The sequence below is a fragment of the Cucumis melo genome, chromosome 1 (assembly GCF_025177605.1).
Source record: "Cucumis melo cultivar AY chromosome 1, USDA_Cmelo_AY_1.0, whole genome shotgun sequence".
NCBI lineage: Eukaryota > Viridiplantae > Streptophyta > Magnoliopsida > Cucurbitales > Cucurbitaceae > Cucumis > Cucumis melo.
Window position 1 is genome coordinate 16,747,413 of NC_066857.1, and position 21,981 is coordinate 16,769,393.

The following is a 21,981-nucleotide window of genomic DNA, read 5'->3' on the forward strand; positions in this document are numbered from 1 at the left end:
GGTATGTGAGTGAAAGTATCCTATACAATGAGATTGTATAAGACTGAACCCTGAAACATATATGATCCCGATTATAATACCGTTAACTAAAGAGATTAACATTTCAAATGATAACCATGCAACTAATTTTGAATTCTAAGTAAGTTATGAGCTCCTGCTCATGAGGGCTATCCTTTCATTTGTATGGACGAGAGCGAGCTCTAGTACTGACTCAATAAATCTACCATCTTGGAGACGATACTAAGAGAGGAGTTGGGAACATAACGTCACAAGAATAATTTCCTCATTCTTTTCTTTAGAGTAAGTAGATAAGTTGTTATCTTAAGTGCTGACTCTAGGTTTGAATAATTGAGCCTCACCCTCTCACTGACCTAAGAGGGATGTTCTTTTATGGTTTGACCTAAATAGATTGTTCATTAGAAGATCAATAATACTTAAAGCAAGAAATAACTACACGAATAAAACAATAATTTGAACTAGATGTAGTTACCAACAACTATGAAATATTGACCTGCAGAAAATGGTTAAAAATAAATAAACACATAAATATTCTACAAATTCACGAAAGTGAAACTACGAGTCTATAGTGGAGTATTCGTAGTTAATGAATGTTGACTAATTAATTAAGAAGTTTAATTCATTAACCTCGTATTATTAAAATTTATAACTATAGGTTCATAAGATCCCTCTACAAGCTCATAACACGATTAAACAACGATTCAGGTATCATAAATTTAAAGTATTCAAATTTATTATATACAATACAAATTAATATAATGTATAATAGATACATTATAATATAGAGTTAAATATTAAATAACATGAATGGATTCATATTAAACTTATACCGGGAATGAGATTCATATTAATATTAGATTAATTAAGTATTGGATATTTAATTTAAAAATAAATAAATATTTAGAGACAATCTTGATTAGTAACATAAACTAAAATATTTACTAATATATAGTAAAATTTTGAATTCTACCGATGATATATATTGATAGACTCCAATTATTGTCTATCAATATGACTGATAGAAGCATATCGGTATCTATCAATGTATATTATTAATATAATCCAAAATTTTGCTATATATTATAAATATTTTGTCAAATTTGTGATTTTTGACAATTTCACTAATTCTTTAATTTATTTAAATAATATATTAAATTAAAAAGAATTATTGGTCAAACTTACTTGCATTGGAGAGGAGTGATCAACGTGGTCAGAGGATTTAAGTCTCCTCACATATTATTCAGACTAGGGGTTTAAACGGATTGAGTTGAGAATCACTATAAGAAATCGAGGTTCTCCCGATGTTGAGAAAGACGTCGGTAGAAAAATCGTCGGGAATAGCTCGCTCTTCCAACACCAAGCGTAAGACGTCGGGAGAAAAAGCTTTTTTCGACACATTATGCTAGAGGTCGGGAATAAGGAGCATTTTCGATGCTATTATGGTGCGTCGGCAAAGCCCCATCGTAAATTAGGACGAATTAATTATGGCGAACATGTATCCCCGATGCTATGCTTTATGCATCGGGGATAGCGTTAGGAATAAGGACCATTCTCGACGCTATTGTGGTGCGACAGGAAAGCCACATCATAATTTAGGACGAATTAATTATGAGGGGCATGTGTTCCCGATGCTATGCTTTATGCATCGAGGACGGCGTCAGGAATAAGGACCATTCTCGATGCCGTTATGGTGCATCGGAAAAGGTTACGAATTTCTGATGCCGTAAGTGGGATCTCCGGACATTTTCGTGATGCGTCGGGAAATCCCTTATAAATTCATTTCAGTTCTGTGAATCACAGAACCAAAACGAACAAAAGAATAGGAAAGGAAGAGAGCGAAAGACAAACCGCTTGCCGCCGTGCCCTGTTGCTGCTGTTGTTGTCCTTGCCGCCGTCTACCGCCATACGTTAAGGTAAGTTTAAAATCCTTAATTTTTAAGTTTAGGGTTGATAGTTTAGTGTTTTTTTTAAAAAAATTGTTTTAGGTATTTTTGTATTTTTGTATTGAATGTGTGTTGAATCAAAAGTTTCAATTAATGTTGTTGAATTGAAATTTGAAGGGGGGATTTATAGTTGAATTGAAATTTGAAGGGGGGTTTGAATTGAAAATGTAATATGTGTGTTAAGATTTGTTTTGGCTATCCTGCAGGGTAGCCTGTTTGTGTTGAATAAATTTGTTGTTGATTTAGGATGACTATCCTGCAGTTATGGTAGCCTTTTTTATTTTGAATTTGTTTCTGTTTGGGATGGTTTCAAAGGATGGTAGTAGAATAGCTTGTAAGGTTGCGTTGTTGGAAGGGATAAGTCTGATGCGAAGATACAATATTTTGTTATTAATAATTAGGTTGTATTGGCTATCCTACAGTTATGGTAGCCTCTGTAGTTGGAAGTTAGTTTTAGTAAAAAACTTGAGAGATTGTATATTACTAAAAAATAGTGAAAATTCAGGGGAGTAAGTTATGGATGTGAGAGAGGGAGAGATATATGTTTCTAATCAAATCTATTTACGTTTTAGGGACTTAAACGATGGACAAAGGTTGGATGAAAATTAGAAATAAGTTCTCCCTTGAGTATAGACAGGGAGTGACCCAATTTTTAAGAATTTGCCAAGTTTCACGTTGATGCCTACGAACGATTAAGGTGTCCATGCAAGAGATGTTTGAATTTAAATTGGAGCTCATTAGAGGGTGTGGAACGACATCTACTGACTATTGAATATCCCTCTACTACACATAACGGATGTATCATGGAGAGTTATTAAGCTTTAGAGGTACAAAAAAATTTGAGGAAGGAACTAGTAGTAATCCTTTTGATGGAGGAACTAGTATTATGCAATTTAATGAAGAAGATAATATGTTTGGTATGCTAAATGATTTACAAGCCCCAATTGAACAGGAAGAGTAAACAGAGGAACGTCGTTTGGAAGATGAAATGTCGATGATTGTTGGGGTAGATATAGATGAAGATAGAACAAACATATTTCAAGACTTATTGAATGAAGCACATAATGAGTTGTACTCCAGTTGTTCTAAATTTTCGTCGTTGATTTTTTTGGTTAAGTTGATGCATGTGAAGGTTCTAAATGGTTGGAGTAACAAGTCATTTGACATGTTGTTAAAACTCTTAAGAGCAGCGTTTCCAATGTGTAGTACTACTATCCCTAGTTCATTTTATGAAGCAAAATAAAAACTTCGTGACTTGGGCTTCGAATACGAGACTATTCGGCGTGCAAGTATGACTGTGTATTATATTGGAAAGAGTTTGCTGATTAGCAACATTGTCCTACATGTGGCGAGGCTAGGTACAATGTTAATCATAATAGAGGGAAAATTTTTTGCATAAGGTATTACGCCAATTTCTGCTCATTCCCGATTCTAGATCTCTTGGTAGGAAAATTGATGTGCATCTCCAACCATTGATTGGGGAAATTGAAAGAGTTATGGACTTTTGAGGTGCGTATGTATGACTCTCCTTACAGGTCAGTTCTTTCAGCTATATGCAGCCTTGTTGTGAACAATTAATGACTTCCCGACATATGGTGACCTATCAGGGTGGAGTACGAAGAGGTATCAGGCATGTTCTATATGCATAGGTGATAGATCGTCCTTCGGGATATGAGGTAGAATATCTTTCATGAGACATAGACGCTATCTTCCAGAGAACCACATGTGGCGTAGAAGTAGGCTACATGATGGAAAGGTCGAGCGTAGGGCTTTTCCAGTGGTAATGAATGAGCATGAAATATTAGAACTAGATTAGTTGGAGTTTCCAGTTATGAGTGAACATCCTTCTATACAGGATAAGAAAAGAAAGAGAGCTCTTAATTGGACGAAGAGAAGTATTTTTTCGAACTTCCTTACTAGTCGAGACTACTGTTGTGTCATAAACTTGACGTAATGCACATTGAGAAGAATGTTTGTGACAATTTCGTTGGTACGTTATCGAACCTCCTCTACCTTACAGATTTCGACCTCTTCAGCCCGATCTCCGCGAAACCCTCTCCAGCCATCCAATCACTTCACGTTTCCTCACGCCTAAAATCTGAAAAAAATACCAGATCGCTTCACATTTCCTCACGCCTAAAATCCAAAAAATCGACCTGAAACAGTTAGCCATCGTCCGCTCTTCGCACGCCCAAAATTCGAAAACTGACCCGTTCGTCTCCACTAGTCCACTCTTTGCGCGAAAAATGACTCGTCCTAGCAGTCCGCTCTTTGCGACCCGAACCGTCCTTAACACCATTCGAAACCCATAAACGACATGAAACCGTCTCTGTTACTGATCCGAAACCCGAAACCATCTTTTTTTATTTAATTATTTTTTCTTTTCTTCGATCGCTGACTTAGTTTCTTCTTGTGAGTAGATGAAGAAAAGTGAAATTGCTCGTCCAATCAGCACAATACTTGATGGCTCTAATTATATTACATGCAAATCAAATGAAAAGCTTCTTAATTGGACGAAAATTATGGCATATTGTCACAGGCGATATTACCAAACCGACCAAATAAGACAAGGAAGATGATAGTAAATTTATAGAACGCCTTGAAGAATAGGACAAAAAAAATCATCAGATTATCACCTGACTTAGTAACACATCAATTCCTGCTATCCATACACAGTTTGATGCTTTTGAAAATGCTAAGGAGTTATGGAACTTTTTGTCTACATGATTTAAGTCTGTCGGATTAGCGCGCTTGCCGTCCAATCAGTTACACAATAGCCTTGTTAATCTTAATCAAGAAGTTGGTCAATCAGTTAATGAGTATCTAGCCGTGCTTCAACCTATCTGGACTCAACTTGATCAAGCTAAAATTAGTAAAGATCATCTTCGTCTTATTAAAGTCCTTATGGGACTCCGTCCAGAATATGAATCTGTTAGGGCTGCCTTATTACACCGCAGTCCCTTGCCCTCATTGGATGCTGTTATCCAAGAAATATTATTTGAAGAAAAACGTCTTGGCATCAATCTCTCTAAACATTATGATGTTGTTCTTGCCGGCACCTATTCACCATCAGAGCATCAGACATATTTTGTAAGAATTGTAAGCTCACTGGTCGTAAATTTATTGATTGTCCTAAAATAGAATGCAGGTACTGCCATAAGCCAGGTCATATTTGGGATAATTGTCCCATAAAACCACCTCGACCTCGAAGCTATTCTACAAGAGTCAAGAACTTTACTAAACCCGGAAGTTTGTTAAATCAGTTAATTTCATCATCTTCCTCTACACTTGCCGTCTCACCAGGTAATCGATGGCTTCTTAACTCTGTCTGTTGCAATCATATGACATCTAATTATTCGCTTATGAACACTCCTAGTCCTGCTAACTCTTTACCTCCCATTTATGCTGCTGATGGAAATTGTATGAACACCACTCACATTGACACCATTAATACCCCCAATTTGAATCTTTCTCACACTTACTGTGTCCTAGACTTAACCTTTAATCTAGTATCTGTTGGTCAATTGTGCGATCTTGGTTTAACTGTCACTTTTTCTCCCAATGGTTGTCAGGTTCAGGATCCGCAGACGAGACATACGATTAGGACGGGTCACAAAGTGAGAAGATTGTTTGAGCTCCTATCACTTCAGGTTCCTCCTCCTTCACCCATCTCTGCTCCTATCACTGACTCTGATACATATCAGTGGCATCTTCGTCTTGGTCATGCTTCTCCTGAAAAACTGCATCATTTAATTTCTATTAACAATTTAAATAGTATTACCAAGTTTGTCCCTTTTAATTGTTTAAATTGCAAACTTGCTAAGCAACCTACGTTGTCTTTCTCTACATCCACTTTTATATGTAATAAACCGTTTGATTTAATCCATTCTGACATTTGGGGTTTTGCCCCTACCTCCATTGTCCATGGTTATCGCTATTATGTTTTATTCATTGATCATTTCTCTCGATTTACATGGATTTATTTTCTCAAACACCATTCTGAATTATCTGTCATTTATATTGAGTTTGCTAATATGATTCACACCCAATTCTCTTGTCCTATCAAAATCCTTCGCACTGACAATGCCTTGGAGTATAAAGACTCCATTCTTCTATCTTTTCTCTCCCAACAGGGCACTCTTGTTCAACGCTCCTGCTCCCACACTTTTCAACAAAAATGGACGTGCTGAGCGCAAACATCGCCACATTCTTGACTCACTACGTGTCCTCCTTCTCTCTACCTCATGCCCTGAGAAATTTTGGGGTGAAGCAGCTCTTACATCCGTCTATACTATCAATCGTCTTCCTTCCTTCGTTCTTCAGAACATCTCTCCATTCGAACGATTATATGGTACTCCTCCAAACTATTCTAACCTTAAAGTCTTTTGTTGTGCTAGCTTTGTTCTCCTGCATCCTCATGAACACACTAAACTTGAACCACGTGCCTGCCTCTGTTGTTTTCTTGGCTATGACACAGAACATAAAGGTTTTCGTTGTTGGGATCCTCTTTCCAATAGACTTCGTATATCTCGTCATGTCACATTTTGGGAGCACACTATGTTCTCTCGCTTGTCCTCCTTCCACTCTCCTTCTCTAGTCTTCAACCTTTCTTCACTGACTCATCTGTTGACCTTTTTCCTCTCTCTGAGTCCACTTCTGATAATGAGCTTGCTTAATTTGCACCTACTTCTGCAACCTCGAACCAGTCGTCCATTTCTGATGATAGTCCAGAACCTACTCCAGACACCCCTCCTCGTCGCTCTACTCGGGTAAGGGAACCTCCCATTCATCTCCAAGATTATCACTGTTTTTCCACTATTGTTTCCCTTGTTGAACCTACCTCTTATCAAGAGGCTAGTACTGACCCTTTATGGCAAAAAACGATGAATGATGAATTACAGGCTCTTTAAAAGATGCACACTTGGGACTATGTTGACTTACCTCCTGGTAAAAGACCCATTGGCTGCAAGTGGATCTACAAAATCAAGACTCACTCTGATGGTACTATTGAGCATTATAAGGCTCATCTTGTAGCAAAAGGGTATTCCCAAGAATATGGTATTGACTATGAAGAAACATTTGCTCCTGTGGCTTGGATGACATCTGTTCGTAGTTTATTAGTTGTTGCTGCTGCCAAGCAGTGGCCTCTTCTTCAGATGGATGTCAAAAATGCTTTTCTTAATGGATCTCTTTACGAAGAAGTCTATATGAAGCCACCTCCTGGTACTTCTCCTCCTACTTACAAGGTGTGCCTCTTGCGTCGCGCACTATATGGTCTCAAACAGGCTCCACGAGCTTTGTTTGCCACATTTAGCTCTACCATCACTCAACTTGGCTTTACTTCTAGTCCTTATGACACTGCACTCTTTACTCGCCACACACCCAGGGTATTGTTCTTCTTCTTCTTCTTTATGTTGATGACATGATTATCACTGGTAATGATCCACAGGCCATATCCGATCTTCAACATTACCTGGATCAACATTTTGAAATGAAAGACCTTGGGTCTCTCAACTACTTTCTTGTCCTTGAAGTCTCTCGACGCTCGAACGGATATTTATTGTCTCAAGCTAAATATGCCTTTGATCTTTTAGCTTGCTCAAGAATCACTGACTCTAACACAGCTTCAACACCGTTAGATCCCAATGTTCATTTGACCCCTTATGATGGTGTTCCTCTTGAAAATGCTAGTTTGTATCGGCAACTCGTTGGCAGTCTCATCTATCTAACAGTGACTCGCCCAAACATTGCATATGTTGTTCATATTGTTAGTCAATTTATGGCTGCTCCTTGAACCATCCATTTTACTGTCGTACTACGTATTCTTCGCTATATCAAGGAAACTTTGGGGCATGGATTTCAGTTTTCTTCTCAATCCTCTCTCGTATTATCTGGCTAATATGATGCAGATTGGTTTGGGGATCCCACTAATCGATGTTCTACAACAAGTTTCTGTTTCTACTTAGGCGATTCTCTCATCTCTTGGGGAAGTAAGAAACAAAGTGTTGTCTCTCGTTCTAATACTGAATCAGAATATCGTGCTCTTACTGATACACCGCCAAACTCTTATGGCTTCGTTGGCTCCTTGCTGATATGGGTGTTCCCCAATAGGGTCCCACTCTCCTTCATTGTGATAATCGTAGTGTCATCCAAATTGCCCACAATGATGTTTTCCATGGTGTACAAAGCACATCGAAAATGACTGTCACTTCATTCGTCATCATCTCTTGAGCAACACCCTTCTTTTGCAATCTATCTCTATCGCTGAGCAACCAGCTGATATCTTCACCAAAGCTTTACCATCAACTCGCTTCAATTAGTTACTTATCAAACTCAAGCTGATAGCTACTCTACCACCTTGAGTTTGAGGGAGGATATTAATGTATATATATTCTTTTGTACTTAATAAGATATTATCTTATATATCTTATATTATTTTATTTGTTGCCTTATTTATATCATAGGGCTTTAGTTTATCTCCATTTTTCCTTGATGCAAAGATACAATAAAATATTTAATAAAATAATATTACACTAATAATAGATATTAAATATTCATGCATAAAGTAATTAAGAAACAAAGGATCGGTATCCTACAAACACACATTTTTAACGTCCATTACCACATATCAAAGTATTAATTACTCCATTTATCGTGGGGTGTCTCAAACTTATATCCCATCACCTACTTGGCCTATAAAGAGAGGCATTTTGTAGATCTGGTAAAAACAAATAACATTTAGTGAGATTCCAAAAAAAAGTGGGAAATAGTAAAAACTCTTGATTTTTTTTTTTTTTTAATTTTTATTTCCGTTTATTTATTGTGTCTCATTTACACAACATAATTTAAAGTATAAAATGTTCGAAATATTAAATATTATTTTAAATTTTAAATTAAAATGGTCTTGGTCCAATTTCAGGTCAATACAACCTTTTATCTGTAAAACAAAAATCGGATTTAAAAATTTTCAGTAGGCATGTTTATATATTATTTAAACGTTGCAATAAATATCTTTTTCAGTTAAAATATATCTTTGTCTCATTTATTTTAAAATTTTACGAATAATACAATTGCAATTTACAAGACAGAGTTTGAAATAGTTAACAAACAACTTTTTAATCTTATTTTCTATTTCTTAAAAAGGAATAGAAACATTATTGAACAAGGCCGTAAGTCCATCTTTGATGCTAGATTAAAAAAAGAAGATAACGTGTGATGGTTTCATAGTTCTACTTTTCTAATTTGGCAAAAATATTAGTTTTAATTTTAAGTAAATTATAAGAAACGCCTTGGAATTATGCATTTGTTAAATCAGATTGTTTCAACCTATGAAACAGATCAGACACCACATTAAGATCCATATAGAACACACTAAAATTACAAACTGTTTCCTAAAAGCAAGCTTCAAAATGCTTTTTTCATATCATATGTTAAAATATATTACAGCAACCTAAAACTTATTTGACGCAAATGAAGTTAAAGACTCGCCATTTTCGACGTTTGGATTTCGACAATTGTCCATCGAAACTTACCTTCTTGGAATCATCTGCAGCAACTCTATTTTCCATAGTTGAGACACATTTTGTTGTCTTTCCCACTAATTCAGTTTCATCCTTCTTGAGATTGTGCCGATGCTAAAGCAAACACACCACCACCACCACACAAGCCTCTTTTCATTATTCTTTTAATTTCAAAGAGTTTTTGTAGAAGTTTCTTAACTAAATACATTGATAATCTTTTCAATATAAAGTACCTGATTATTATGACAAGTCTGTGATGTGGGCATCCACGAAACGTTACGAAGAAAGTCGAGTAATGTTGTCTGGCTGCAACTAGTAATTTTGTGCCAAAACAAGGCTGCAATGTCTGCTGTCTTGAGCCTTAGTTCAACAAGGCAACGATCGATTTTTGCTTCATGTTTCGATATAAATGGCTTAAGAACAACATCAAACATACATGCTGCTCCCTGAAAACAAACTTCAGTTGGTTATCCATTGAGGCAAAACTTCAGATGGAGCAAATAAAGAAGTTTTTTTTGAGCTAGAGATATTGAACACTCACTTTTGTTTTAGGATGCCAAAGATATATAAACAATGCTAGCTTTGCTATATTGTACAGTGGCAGCCTTCATAAACAATAATTTCACAAATTCAGTTAGCAGGATGAAACTCGCATAAATACAACTCATCTTCAAACTTAATAATTGATAAGCATTTGGTTATTGGATTTTGAAAGTTATGTTTATTGTTTTGTTATTCACTTTCGACTAATGTTTTAATAAAAAGCCAAGTCACGTCTTTAAAACTAAAAATAGAGTGTTTTTGTTTTCAGAATTTGACTAAAACTTTAAATATTTCTTCAATTTATGTGAGAACTATAGTATGGTATGGAATTTAGAAGAAAACAAACATAAATTTCAAAAGCTAAAAACTAAGAACAAAATTGTTACCACACTCTCGACCTTAGAAACCTTATTTTTCTGTTGGGTGGACAAAACCGCCTTCCTAAAAAATTCAAAGTTCCTTTCTTTCTAACATTTTCAGGAAAAACCAAGTTGAGAACTACGTGGTCTGATGGTAAACCATTTGTTTTATGAAAGTTGCGCTTGCTTGTTTTGTTTTTATTTCAAAGCAAACATTTGATTTCTTAGCCAAATTCCAAAAACAATTTCAAGTTTTAAAATAGTACTACTTCCTTTTAGTTTTCAAAACTTGGCTTGAATTTTGAAAACCCTCGTAAAAAAAGTAGATTACAAAACAAACCTAAATTTCAAAATCCAAATAATTTTCAAACATGTCTTCATAACTTAAAATCCTTTTTGTTCTAACCTTGAGTTGAACAAAACCTTCTCAAGTTAGAAGGGCAAACCATGAGCATAATACAAGTAGCAAGTCCTAATCCTCGAAAGAAAAAAGAACTCATAGAAGAATACAGATAACGAATGACATTTGTATACCATGAAATCAAAGGGTCTCCCACTCTTTCAAATACTGTAAGCAAAGCAACAATGATCCTACAGAATAGACAGAAAATGAGATGTTTAGACACTGTAGTTAACTTGAAACAAATTGAAAGGCAAGCTGATAGCATAAGAAAAGGCATTACAAACCAATAATGGCACCAAAACAGAAGTTGGAATATCTCTAATGGCCTCCTCTCCACAGTCTTGAAGCACTCATAAGCAGGATAAACATACCCAAAAGCCATTCTGTCAAGAACAAACAGAAGCTTAAGACTTTTCTAATCAAATACTATAGGAAAAAAAGTCTTTAAGAAAACTGGAAGAACAGAGCATTTACATACAGAATAATCTTTGATATAAAAGAACCCATCATCTCCAGTCTCTAAAACAATTCGTAAGATCTTAAGTTCTAGAAACTATCTGATTATTTTATTTTACACAGAGGATGAAACTTCCCTAGAAATATTCAGCAACCCAAGAAGACAACCAAACGGTTTATGCTAATGAAACTAAAGTTTGCTATTCCATTCATTCAGTTTTCTAAACATCAAACGGTGTGAGATGCAAACAAGGCGTTTGAAGATAAATAAAATGAGTCTGATGGTTTAGTGATCATTAATGAAGCATAGCGACGATTCATAAAGAAAACAAACGGACTCCAATGGTTCAATGATTCAGATTTTGTATTAAACAGGAAGATAAATGAACAAAAATACATCAATGGCTAAACTCTCCATAGTGCAAGAGAAACCCATTTCTGAAAAACCCCCCCTAATATTAAAATATCATCGATTAATTTACAGAGTTCTATACCATTTTTTAAGCTTCTGGGCAAATGGGTACTCAGTTCTGACCAATTTCAACTAATGAGTCTATTCAACCGAGAAGTTAAACCCAAAAATTGATCCTCAGCACAAGGAATCGTAATCCCACCGAACTGATTGTCAAATCCAAACTCGTCAGCAGCTTTACTCAACAGTTCTTGAAACAGGGGATTCTTCAAGTACGACAATGGCACAACAAATCGCTTCCTGTCTTCTTCTTCCTCTCCAACATAGACCACAAAATGGCCTTTCGGAACATCGGAAGACGACGATCGTTGCTTCGTCACTTCATACCCAACTTGCCGGTGCGACGGCGCCGCCACACGGTGAGTTATTTGCTTGGCGTGAAGAATGATCTCCGGAAAACGAATACCCATTTAGCTAAAACTTGTATAGAAAATGTCGTTTGTTTGGCGGTTCAAAATTGGATGCTTCTTTGAGGTCAGAATCAGGGAATTTATATGGAAAATTATGGGGGGTTTTGGATTGTGGGGTTTAGCTAAAAAGTGGTATTATCCAAAGCTTCAACATGGACGAGAATGGACCCACGTGAGTGTGAAAAACCGCTATGGTAGTCCACTGGTTTCTTCCATGCAAGTTCATCTCCTTTGGCTTCCATAGTGTTGGAAGGGATGAAAAAAAGGGAAGACACTCACATTATTTTTTTCACTTTTTTAATCTTTTCTTGAAAACATTATCTTATGATCTTTTTATCTTATGGTCTTTTTATCTTTGTTTTTAATTATTTCAATATTCTCCCCATTCACCATATTTGTTGTTTATTATTATTATTATTATTATTATTATTTGTTTTGTATTATTATAGGAAACAAATTATTAAAAAATGATTGCTAGTACTTTTATACAAATGCTCTTAAAATAACAATAAAAAAGAAGTATGTACCCATGCTATCATCTTGTACATCATTGCAATCCTCATCATCGAAAGAGTTGAAAACATACATAAAAAACAACTCTTTGCTCCATATACAAAATATACTACATGCTTAGCTATCTTCCACTTATAAGTTGAAAAATAAGAGGAAAGAAAGTATTCTCATTGACACATAACTATATGTAGCTAGTGCACCACTCAATATATGTCACTATTTAGTTATTATCCAAACTTTAGGCTTTGAAGATTTGAAAATATATTGTAAAAAATTCCAAGTCAACCTCAAAAAAAAGCCCTTTAATCTTTTTCCACCACTCTAGGAATGTGGATCAAGTAGTATTCAGAGAAGGATTCACTAATTGTAGTAGAAGACTTTAATCTTATTTTGGAGTTGTAGGTTTATTCCATTATTTCTTCCCCCACCACTTTAGGAGAGCATTTCTAGGTTGGAAGAGGACCTTACTATAATTTGACTTATCACAAGCTTTACATTTGGATATCCACTCTTCTTGGATCATCTTTTTCCCAATAAGATCTACTAGAGGGATGTTACAAGAATCTTATCGTACATAAGTCAACTATTGTACATATCTAATATGATCTATTTTCACTTTTTTTAGAAAAAAAAGACGTTAATGGAGTTGTGGAAGTTCAAACATTCAAGAAAAAAGTCATGCCAATTACTAACTTAATATATAAATATGCTCCCATTCAAATCAACTAAATGCAAATTTGTTTTTTTTATCTCACTTTAAAGGTTTGGTACTAATATGTATAGACAAAGCTATATAATAAGAAGTGACAGAAAAGAATGAGGTTACTTTTGGTAATTGGTTAATTATTTCGTAGGTTAATTCTATAATTTTACCTTCACTTGTACTAAAACGCTACCAATTGAATCTGCCATCATGGCTCATCAACAACTTGAATAATAACATTTCTACTCTAAATATTCTTCAACATCCATGTGGAAAAATTTAGTAAAGTAACCTAAAAATAAAAACTCTTCTATTACTCATCCATTATATTTGTAAAAACTTTATTATAATTAACCTTTTGGCCTCGTAAATTTATATTATTACCATTCTCTAATTAAATAAATATTTTTTACAATAACTGCAATCATTTATGTTTGAATAAGCGACCCTTTAATATTGACTATTGCAATCATTTACATTTTAGTGTCCAATTGCATAGTCATAACGTGATCGCTTAAAAGAAATTGTGCGATTGTTTATAAATAATTTACCGATTGCGTAGAACCTTCGTTTTTTAATACATACTGTCAAACTAAATGACATTTGAAATGTAATTTTTACTTATATTTTATAAATAAGGTTGAATCCCAATCAACTATTTCATATTCGCTTAGTTCTCTTCTCATTCGCATTCTCTTTTTGCTCTCAATAATGCTCATCATTTTTCTTTACTCTTCTTTTTCCCTCCGTTAGCAAGAAAAATCTCCAAAGGTACTTCCATCGTTCCTTGGCTTCGCTTCGTGTACTTTAACTGTTCATCTGAACCTAGAATAAAACATGTCACGTGAATATAGAAATACACAATCTCTTAGCCTGTATTAAACAATCTCTTAACCTATAATAAATGATATCTTAACCTAGAATAAACAATCTCTTACTTATACTAAATGATGGTCACATACTCAACTATAGTTTAGTTTAGGGTTTAGCCATACTCAATGGCTGTTTAGATTATCTCTAAACCATTCGTTTAGCCATTATTACACGATCGTTTAGCCAATATTTTACACACGATCATTTAGCCATTATTACACGATCGTTTAACCATGATTTTATGATTGTTTAGCCATTATTACAAGATCGTTTAGCTATTAATTTCACGATCGTTTAGCATTATATAATTGAAGTATTATAGCCCATGCCCAAAGCATTAAATACATCACTAATACAAAGCAAAGAATAATATTAACATCCCCATGGTCATGGACAAAGGTATTATTTCGTCTAACAAAGGTATTATTTCGTCTAACATCAATCTATATATACGGAAATTTCATAAAGTAACCTAAAAAGTAAAAACTTTTCTATCACTTACCCATTTGTAAACACTTTATTATAACTAACTTTTTAGCCACCTGAATTTACAATATTATCCTTCTCTAAGTAAATGAACGTTTTTTACAACCAGCTACGATCATTCACTACAAGAAAATGGCCCATTCCCGACGCCGAAAATCACGTCGGCATAAAAAACGTCGGGAATAAGGGCTTTCCCGACGCCATCAACAACGCGTCGGGAGATGCGTCGGGGAAAACAATCTTTCCCGACGCACCACGAAGGCGTCGGCAACAATACGTCGGGAAAAGGGACTTTTCCCGACGCCGTGCACAGTGCGTCGGGAGAGGCGTCGGGAATAGGGGTTTTTCCCGACGCCACGTAAAACGTCGGGAAAAGGGGTTTAATGAGCGTCGGGAATTCCCCTTTTCCCGACGCATTTTGGGGGATTTCCCGACGCCTCGTGACTGCGTCGGGAAATCCCCTTTAAATTCATTTCGGTTCTGTGAATACAGAACCGAAGCCGAGAGGAGAGGAGAAAAAGAAAGGAGAAGAAGAAGAAGTCGCCTCGCCTTGCCGCCGTTGTTTCCTTTTGTTCCGCCGCCGTCCGTCGCCGACCGCCCTCGCCGTTGTTCCTCGTCGCCGTCTGCCACGTTAGGTAAGTGAAATATGTAAATTTATTTGATTTAAGTTTATGTTTTAGGGTTTTTTTTTGATAAAAATTAGTTTAGGGTTATTTTTTATGAAAATTAGTTTAGGATTTTCTTTTGGAATAGATTTTTGTTTGTTAAATGTATTTTTGTATAGAGTGTGTGTAATTTGTAGTTGAATTGAAATTTGAAATTTGAATGGTTTAGGATTTTTGTTTTAGAAAATTGAATAAAATTGAATGGGGGTTGAATTGGGGGAGAGGTTTATTGTTAAATTGAAAATTGAATTGGGAGGGGGGTTTATATTTGAATTGAAAATTGAAAATTGAAAATTGAAATTGGGGGGGGGGGGGGGGGGGAGGGGAATTTAGTTGAATGGAAATTGAAATTGGAGAGGGGGGGGGGGGGGGAGTGGAGTTAATAGTTAAATTTAAAATTGAATTGGAGGGAGGGGGTTTAAGTTAAATTGAAAATTGAGATTGGGGGGGGGGGGGGGGGGGGAGGGGAATTTATAGTTGAATGAAAAATTGAAATTTGAAGGGGGGGAGTTAATAGTTAAATTGAATTGGGAATGTAATATGTGTGTTAAGATTTGTTTTTGCTATCCTGCAGTTATGGTAGCATTTTTTGTTTTGAATTTGTTTATGTTTGGGATGGCTATCCTGCAGTTATGGTAGCCTTTTTTGTTTTGAATTTGTTTATGTTTGGGATGGCTATCCTGCAGTTATGGTAGCCTTTTTTGTTTTGAATTTGTTTATGTTTGTGTTGGCTATCCTGCAGTTATGGTAGCCTTTGTAGTTTGGAGGGGTTTGTAGGATGTGAAGATATTTTGAAGTATTGTGTTGTTAATAATTAGGTTGTGTTGGCTATCCTGCAGTTATGGTAGCCTTTGTAGTTTGGAGGGGTTTGTAGGATGTGAAGATATTTTGAAGTATTGTGTTGTTAATAATTAGGTTGTGTTGGCTATCCTGCAGTTATGGATAAGGGTTGGATGAAACTTAGAAATAAGTTATCCCTTGAGTATAGACATGGAGTGACCCAATTTTTAGAATTTGCCAAATTTCACGTTGATGCTTACGGACGATTGAGGTGTCCATGCAAGAGATGTTTGAATTTAAATTGGAGCTCATTAGAGGGTGTGGAAAGACATCTGCTGACTATAGGAATATCCCCCTACTACACAAAATGGGTGTATCATGGAGAGTCATTAAGCTATAGAGGTACAGAAAACTTTGAGGAAGGAACTAGTAGTAATCCTTTTAATGAAGGAACTAGTAGTACACAATTTAATGAAGAAGGTGATATCTTTGGTATGCTAAATGATTTACAAGCCCCTATAGAACATGAAGAGGAAATAGAGGAATTTCGTTTGGAAGATGAAATGGCGATGAATGTTGGGGTAAATATAGATGAAGATACAACAAATAATATATTTCAGGACTTATTGAATCAAGCACGTAATGAGTTGTACCCCGGTTGTTCTGAATTTTCGTCGTTGAATTTTTTGGTTAAGTTGATGCATGTGAAAGTTCTAAATGGTTGGAGTAACAAGTCGTTCGACATGTTGTTAGAACTTTTAAGAGCAGCGTTTCCAATGTGTAATAGTACTATTCCTAGTTCATTTTATGAAGCAAAACGAAAACTTCGTGACTTGGGCTTGGGATACGAGACTATTCACGCGTGCAAGTATGATTGTGTATTGTATTAGAAAGAGTTTGCTGATTTGCAACATTGTCCTACATGTGGCGAGGCTAGGTACAAGGTTAATGATAATAGAGGGAAAAAAATTCCGCATAAGGTATTGCGCCACTTTCCTTTAGTACCTAGATTACAGCGCTTGTTTGTATCGCAGGAAGGGTCTGCTGACATGAGATGGCATAGGGACAAACGTGTTGAAACAGATGATGTCTTGAGACATCCAGCTGATGCAGAGGGGTGGAAGCACTTTGATTCTGAATTTCCTGATTTTGCTTCTGATCCACGAAACGTGCGTTTGGGCTTGGCTTCAGATGGGTTTAACCCATTTGGTCAAATGAGTACCTCGTACAGTATGTGGCCTGTTGTGTTACTTCCTTACAATTTGCCACCATGGAAATGCATGAAAGAGACAAATTTCTTTATGTCATTGCTCATACCCGGTCCTAAATCTCCTGGTAGGGAAATTGATGTGTATCTCCAACCATTGATTGAGGAATTGAAAGACTTATGGACTTTTGGGGTGCGTACGTATGACTCTCTTACAGGTCAGTTCTTTCAGCTATACGCAGCCTTGTTGTGGACGATTAATGACTTCCCGGCGTATGGTGACCTATCAGGGTGGAGTACGAAGGGGTATCAGGCATGTCCTATATGCATGAGTGATAGATCGTCCTTCGGGATACGAGGTAGAATATCTTTCATGGGACATAGACGCTATCTTCCACAGAATCACGTGTGGCGTAGAAGTAGGCTACACGATGGAAAGGTAGAGCGTAAGGCTCCTCCTGTGGTGATGAATGGGTATGAAATATTAGAACAACTAGATCAGTTGGAATTTCCAGTTATGAGTAAACATCCTTCAATACAGGATAAGAAAAGAAAGAGAGCTCTTAATTGGACGAAGAAAAGTATTTTTTTCAATCTTCCTTATTGGTCGAGACTTTTGTTACGTCACAAACTTGATGTAATGCACATTGAGAAGAATGTTTGTGACAATTTGATTGGTACGTTATTGAACATCGAAGGGAAAACGAAGGATACCACGAATGCTAGGTTGGACTTACAAGATCTGAAGATAAGAAAGGATTTACATCTTGTAGAAGTGGGTAACCGATTGGTGAAGCCACATGCGAGCTACACGTTGACTACCAGTGAACGAGTAGAGTTTTGTAAGTTTCTGAAATCAGTTAAGTTTCCCGATGGATTTGTTTCCAATATATCGAGATGTGTGCATGAAAGAGAGGGGAAAATATCAGGACTAAAAACGCATGATTGCCATGTTTTATTACATCGACTGCTACCAATTGGTATTCGAGCATTCTTACCGAAGAACGTATACACTGCTATAACCGAATTATGTAATTTTTTCCGTGACTTGTGCGCCCGAACGATAAGAGTAAGTGATCTAGACAGATTGCAAGCAGATATCATAATCATACTTTGTAAGTTGGAAAGAATATTTCCACCTGCCTTTTTTAGCGTTATGGTGCACCTTACCGTTCACTTACCATATGAAACGAAGATTACTGGTCCGGTTTCTTATAGTTGGATGTATCCGATCGAAAGGAGTCTACGAACGTTAAAGCAGTATGTTAGAAACAAAGCACGTCCTGAGGGGTCAATTGCAGAAGGCTATATCATGAATGAATCTAGTACCTTTTGTTCACGTTACCTACGTGGTATAGAGACTCGATTCACAAGAGATGAGCGAAATGATGATACCATTGTAGAGAACGAGGTAATTGGTGATTTTGAAATTTTCAAGCAGAAAGTACGACCCCTAGGTGCATCAAGTGTTCGTGCTATATCAGAGGAAGAGAAACGACTCTTCCATTGGTACATACTGAATAATGCTGACGAAATAACAGAGTATCGCAAGTAAGCATATTCATCATCTTTGTAATTTTTAAATATTTGTTATATATTGTTCTTACAGAAATTAAACTCATCTCTATTAGGAAACATTTGAGGCTCCAACGTCGACATGCTCAAACTTCTATGGATTTGTATAAAATACATGAACGAGCATTCCCTGAATGGTTTCGAGCACAGGTGTTAGAACTGCGTCAGTCTGCAAACCTATCTGATGATTTCTTCTCACTAGCGATGGGACCATCCTTTGACGTTCGTTGTTACAATGGATGCATCGTTGGTGGTGTAAGATTTCACACTATTGAACTTGATTCTCGACGTACTACTCAAAATAGTGGAATAATGGTCATTGGTGAAAGCGATGCAAGTGGAACTGGAGACAATAATTTCTCGAAGTGTTGCACGTACAATATCCGTTGGGAAGAAATGTATGGCTATTTAAGTGTCGGTGGTATGACACGGACGTAAACAAAAGTCAAAGAACGACACACATTGAAGTAGGGTACAAATCTCTCAACACATCCCGATTTTGGTACGCGGATGAACCTGTAATTCTTGCAACTCAAGCACATCAAGTTTTTTATGTAGATGATCCAAAAAATGGTATCAATTGGAAAGTTGTGCAAGTCATCCAAAATAAGCGTATTTGGGACGTGCCAGAAGTGGAGGATGTTCAGAATGACCATATTAATATAGTAGAAGTTGTTGTAAGCCACCAAGTGGATGACCACATCGAGGATGACACTCTATGCAGAAATGACGTTGATCCCACAATCGTTGAAAGACCGATTGTGCGTCATGTCACTGACGACTTCATCGACGATGTGGATGAACACTTGTCACATGCAAGCGATGAGGAATTATAGTGACAAATTAAACCACGTATGCACATATTTATATCTAGTTTATATATTTTGATTCTAGCTATGTGTTTGTATTTGGTTATTGAATGTTTGTTTTTTATATGTCCATAGTCATTATGTCATATCGACGATCAAGTTTTATGGAGACGGACGATATGTTCCTCCAGTTTGAGGAGGATTTAGATAACATTGCGGGAGGGTCGTCATCTGTGGGCGACAATACGGGTGAGTCTAAGAATTTTATTCATTTTTAACTTACAAATATTTCATGTAGGGGTTCCTAACTTTATATCTTATTGTCTATTTATTGAGCAGGGTCTTCTTCTCAACAAACGACCCCGACTCCTAGGAGACGTGCGCAGTCTCGACTCTTGGAGTTAGAGCGCCACGTTGCAATAAATGGGCACATTCCGATGACGATCGCCCCTGGAGCGGAGAAGCCTATTTCTCCACACGCCGTTCGCTTCAGCCAAGCGATAGGCGTGTGCGTGCGAAAGACATTTCCCGTCCGCTGTCTTAAGTGGACGGACGTTGGGAGAGAATACATTGAGGTCGTCAAGGGCGACCTCCAGGTAATTAAATGCACTACACATTTATATATGATTTCATTTGAAACATATCTAACTTTAACCAATCTAATGTGTTATGTTTGTAATGTGCAGCGATTCTTTGTGCTTGATTTCAACGATCAAGCAATGAACAGGTTTGTTGAGCATCAGATGCTCACGACCTTTAAAGAGTTCCGGGCCGACTGTCATAAACATTTCAAAAAGTACAGCGACCCGGAGGAGGCTCGTGCCAACCCACCAAACGCATTGGTTGGACGTGATGAGGATTGGCACTTCCTCTGCGACCATTATATCAGCCGTGCATTCCAGGTATTTGTCATGATTAATTATGATAACAAGTTTTTATATGTATAAGAAATAAACAATATAATTGTTTTAATGCAGGAGCAATCACGGACAAACAAGGCTGCTCGACAGAAGCAGCCTTACAATCATAGTAGCGGGTCGAAGTCGTTTCTACAACGACAGTATGAGCTCGCTGAAAGAAGAGGGCAGCCGGTCGATCGTGTGGAATTGTTCCGGGAAACACACGTTCGAGCTGGGACATTCGTGTCGCAGGCCGCCGAGGATGCGCATGTAAGTTATACCCTTATTAATTATCCACTTTTATTATATATTTTAGCGCGTTACCTAACATAATTTTTAAATTTGTTGCAGAATCAAATGCTGGAACTCCAATCCCAGCCTACCCCAGAGGGTAGTCAGCCACTCTCTGAGGATGAGATATGCGATCAGGTGTTGGGTCGACGACCAGGCTACTCAAAAGGCCTTGGTTGGGGACCCAAGCCGAAGGCCCGCAGAACGGCAAGTGCAAGCAGTTCGTCGACATCTTGTTCGCAGTCCACACAAAAAGAGATTGAATTACAAGCTAAACTTCATGAAGCTTTGGAACGGATTGAAGTACAAGATAGAAATCACCAAGCATTAGCTTCACAAGTGGAAGCTATGAAAAAGATGATTGAAGACCTAACTCGTGCACAACAGGGACCACCACATGATCCCTAGCCCTGCGGTACGTCGTATATGTCTCTATTATTCTTAAGTTTTTGCAATATATGATTATGTATTAAACTTAGTTATTTTTATACCATTTTTAGGACCGAAGGTGTAGAATGACGCGCATACGCACCTCGTTGGGAGATTGGGTCTTATGTTTATGTTTTTTGTATATTGAAAACTATATTTTCTTGTAGTCAACTTATTCGTATTATTAATTTTAATTCTATTTTTTAATTTGTGTTTGTATATTTATTAATTTAATCCAAAACGTCGCCAAATTTTTTTGAGCAATCCGAACATCATTGTGAATGTTTGAGCAAAATATTATAAGGAAAAAAGTAAAAATAAAATATTTAAAAAAATATATAAAAAATATTTCCCGACGTTCATTACGTCGGGAAAAAAACGTCGGAAAATAGGCTTTCCCGACGCCGTGAGATGCGTCGGCATAAACGGCGTCGGGAATAAGGTTTTCCCGACGCCGGCTTTCCCGACGCATCTCACGGCGTCGGGAAAGCCTTTCCTGACGCCGTACCAATTCGGCGTCGGGAAAGCCTCTCGCGACGCATTTCCCCCGACGTTCTTCCCGACGTCGTTTTGTACGTCGGGATATCCTTTTCCGACGTTCTTTGCATTTTCGCCGACGTATTTGTG

General features: G+C 36.8%; 3 protein-coding genes across 3 annotated transcripts; 1 reads left to right on the forward strand and 2 right to left on the reverse strand.

Moving 5' to 3' along the window:
* Nucleotides 1–9,348: 9,348 nt before the first annotated feature.
* LOC103490315 (putative HVA22-like protein g) lies at nt 9,349–11,886 on the reverse strand. Its single transcript, XM_008449778.3, has 6 exons — nt 11,737–11,886; nt 11,071–11,169; nt 10,918–10,974; nt 10,023–10,086; nt 9,715–9,927; nt 9,349–9,595 (listed from the first exon to the last, which is right to left on the reverse strand). The coding sequence occupies exons 2-6, from the start codon at nt 11,166–11,168 to the stop codon at nt 9,419–9,421; spliced, it is 609 nt and encodes a 202-aa protein (XP_008448000.2). The 5' UTR covers nt 11,169; nt 11,737–11,886; the 3' UTR covers nt 9,349–9,418.
* Nucleotides 11,583–12,124, reverse strand: LOC103490313 (auxin-responsive protein SAUR21-like). Its single transcript, XM_008449777.3, has one exon. It carries the CDS (start codon nt 12,122–12,124, stop codon nt 11,783–11,785), a length of 342 nt encoding a protein of 113 aa, XP_008447999.1. The 3' UTR covers nt 11,583–11,782.
* Nucleotides 12,125–14,962: 2,838 nt separating this feature from the next.
* Nucleotides 14,963–21,561, forward strand: LOC127151124 (uncharacterized). The gene is made up of 7 exons (XM_051090520.1): nt 14,963–15,334; nt 19,871–19,984; nt 20,075–20,331; nt 20,422–20,637; nt 20,713–20,904; nt 20,986–21,340; nt 21,426–21,561. The coding sequence occupies exons 2-6, from the start codon at nt 19,876–19,878 to the stop codon at nt 21,331–21,333; spliced, it is 1,122 nt and encodes a 373-aa protein (XP_050946477.1). The 5' UTR covers nt 14,963–15,334; nt 19,871–19,875; the 3' UTR covers nt 21,334–21,340; nt 21,426–21,561.
* Nucleotides 21,562–21,981: the final 420 nt, after the last annotated feature.

What these genes read in the sequence shown, in the direction of transcription:
- LOC103490315 (XM_008449778.3), bottom strand. Translation starts at nt 11,168, where the DNA reads ATGGCTTTTGGGTATGTTTATCCTGCTTATGAGTGCTTCAAGACTGTG. An exon ending in GGAGACCCTTTGATTTCATG is followed by an intron (nt 10,087 to 10,917) that starts GTATACAAATGT and finishes TTGTTTATGAAG; the next exon opens with GCTGCCACTGTACAATATAG. An exon ending in TTTGGCATCCTAAAACAAAA is followed by an intron (nt 9,928 to 10,022) that starts GTGAGTGTTCAA and finishes GTTTGTTTTCAG; the next exon opens with GGAGCAGCATGTATGTTTGA.
- LOC103490313 (XM_008449777.3), bottom strand. Translation starts at nt 12,124, where the DNA reads ATGGGTATTCGTTTTCCGGAGATCATTCTTCACGCCAAGCAAATAACT.
- LOC127151124 (XM_051090520.1), top strand. Translation starts at nt 19,876, where the DNA reads ATGTCATATCGACGATCAAGTTTTATGGAGACGGACGATATGTTCCTC. An exon ending in TCGTCAAGGGCGACCTCCAG is followed by an intron (nt 20,332 to 20,421) that starts GTAATTAAATGC and finishes TGTAATGTGCAG; the next exon opens with CGATTCTTTGTGCTTGATTT. An exon ending in AGGCCGCCGAGGATGCGCAT is followed by an intron (nt 20,905 to 20,985) that starts GTAAGTTATACC and finishes AATTTGTTGCAG; the next exon opens with AATCAAATGCTGGAACTCCA.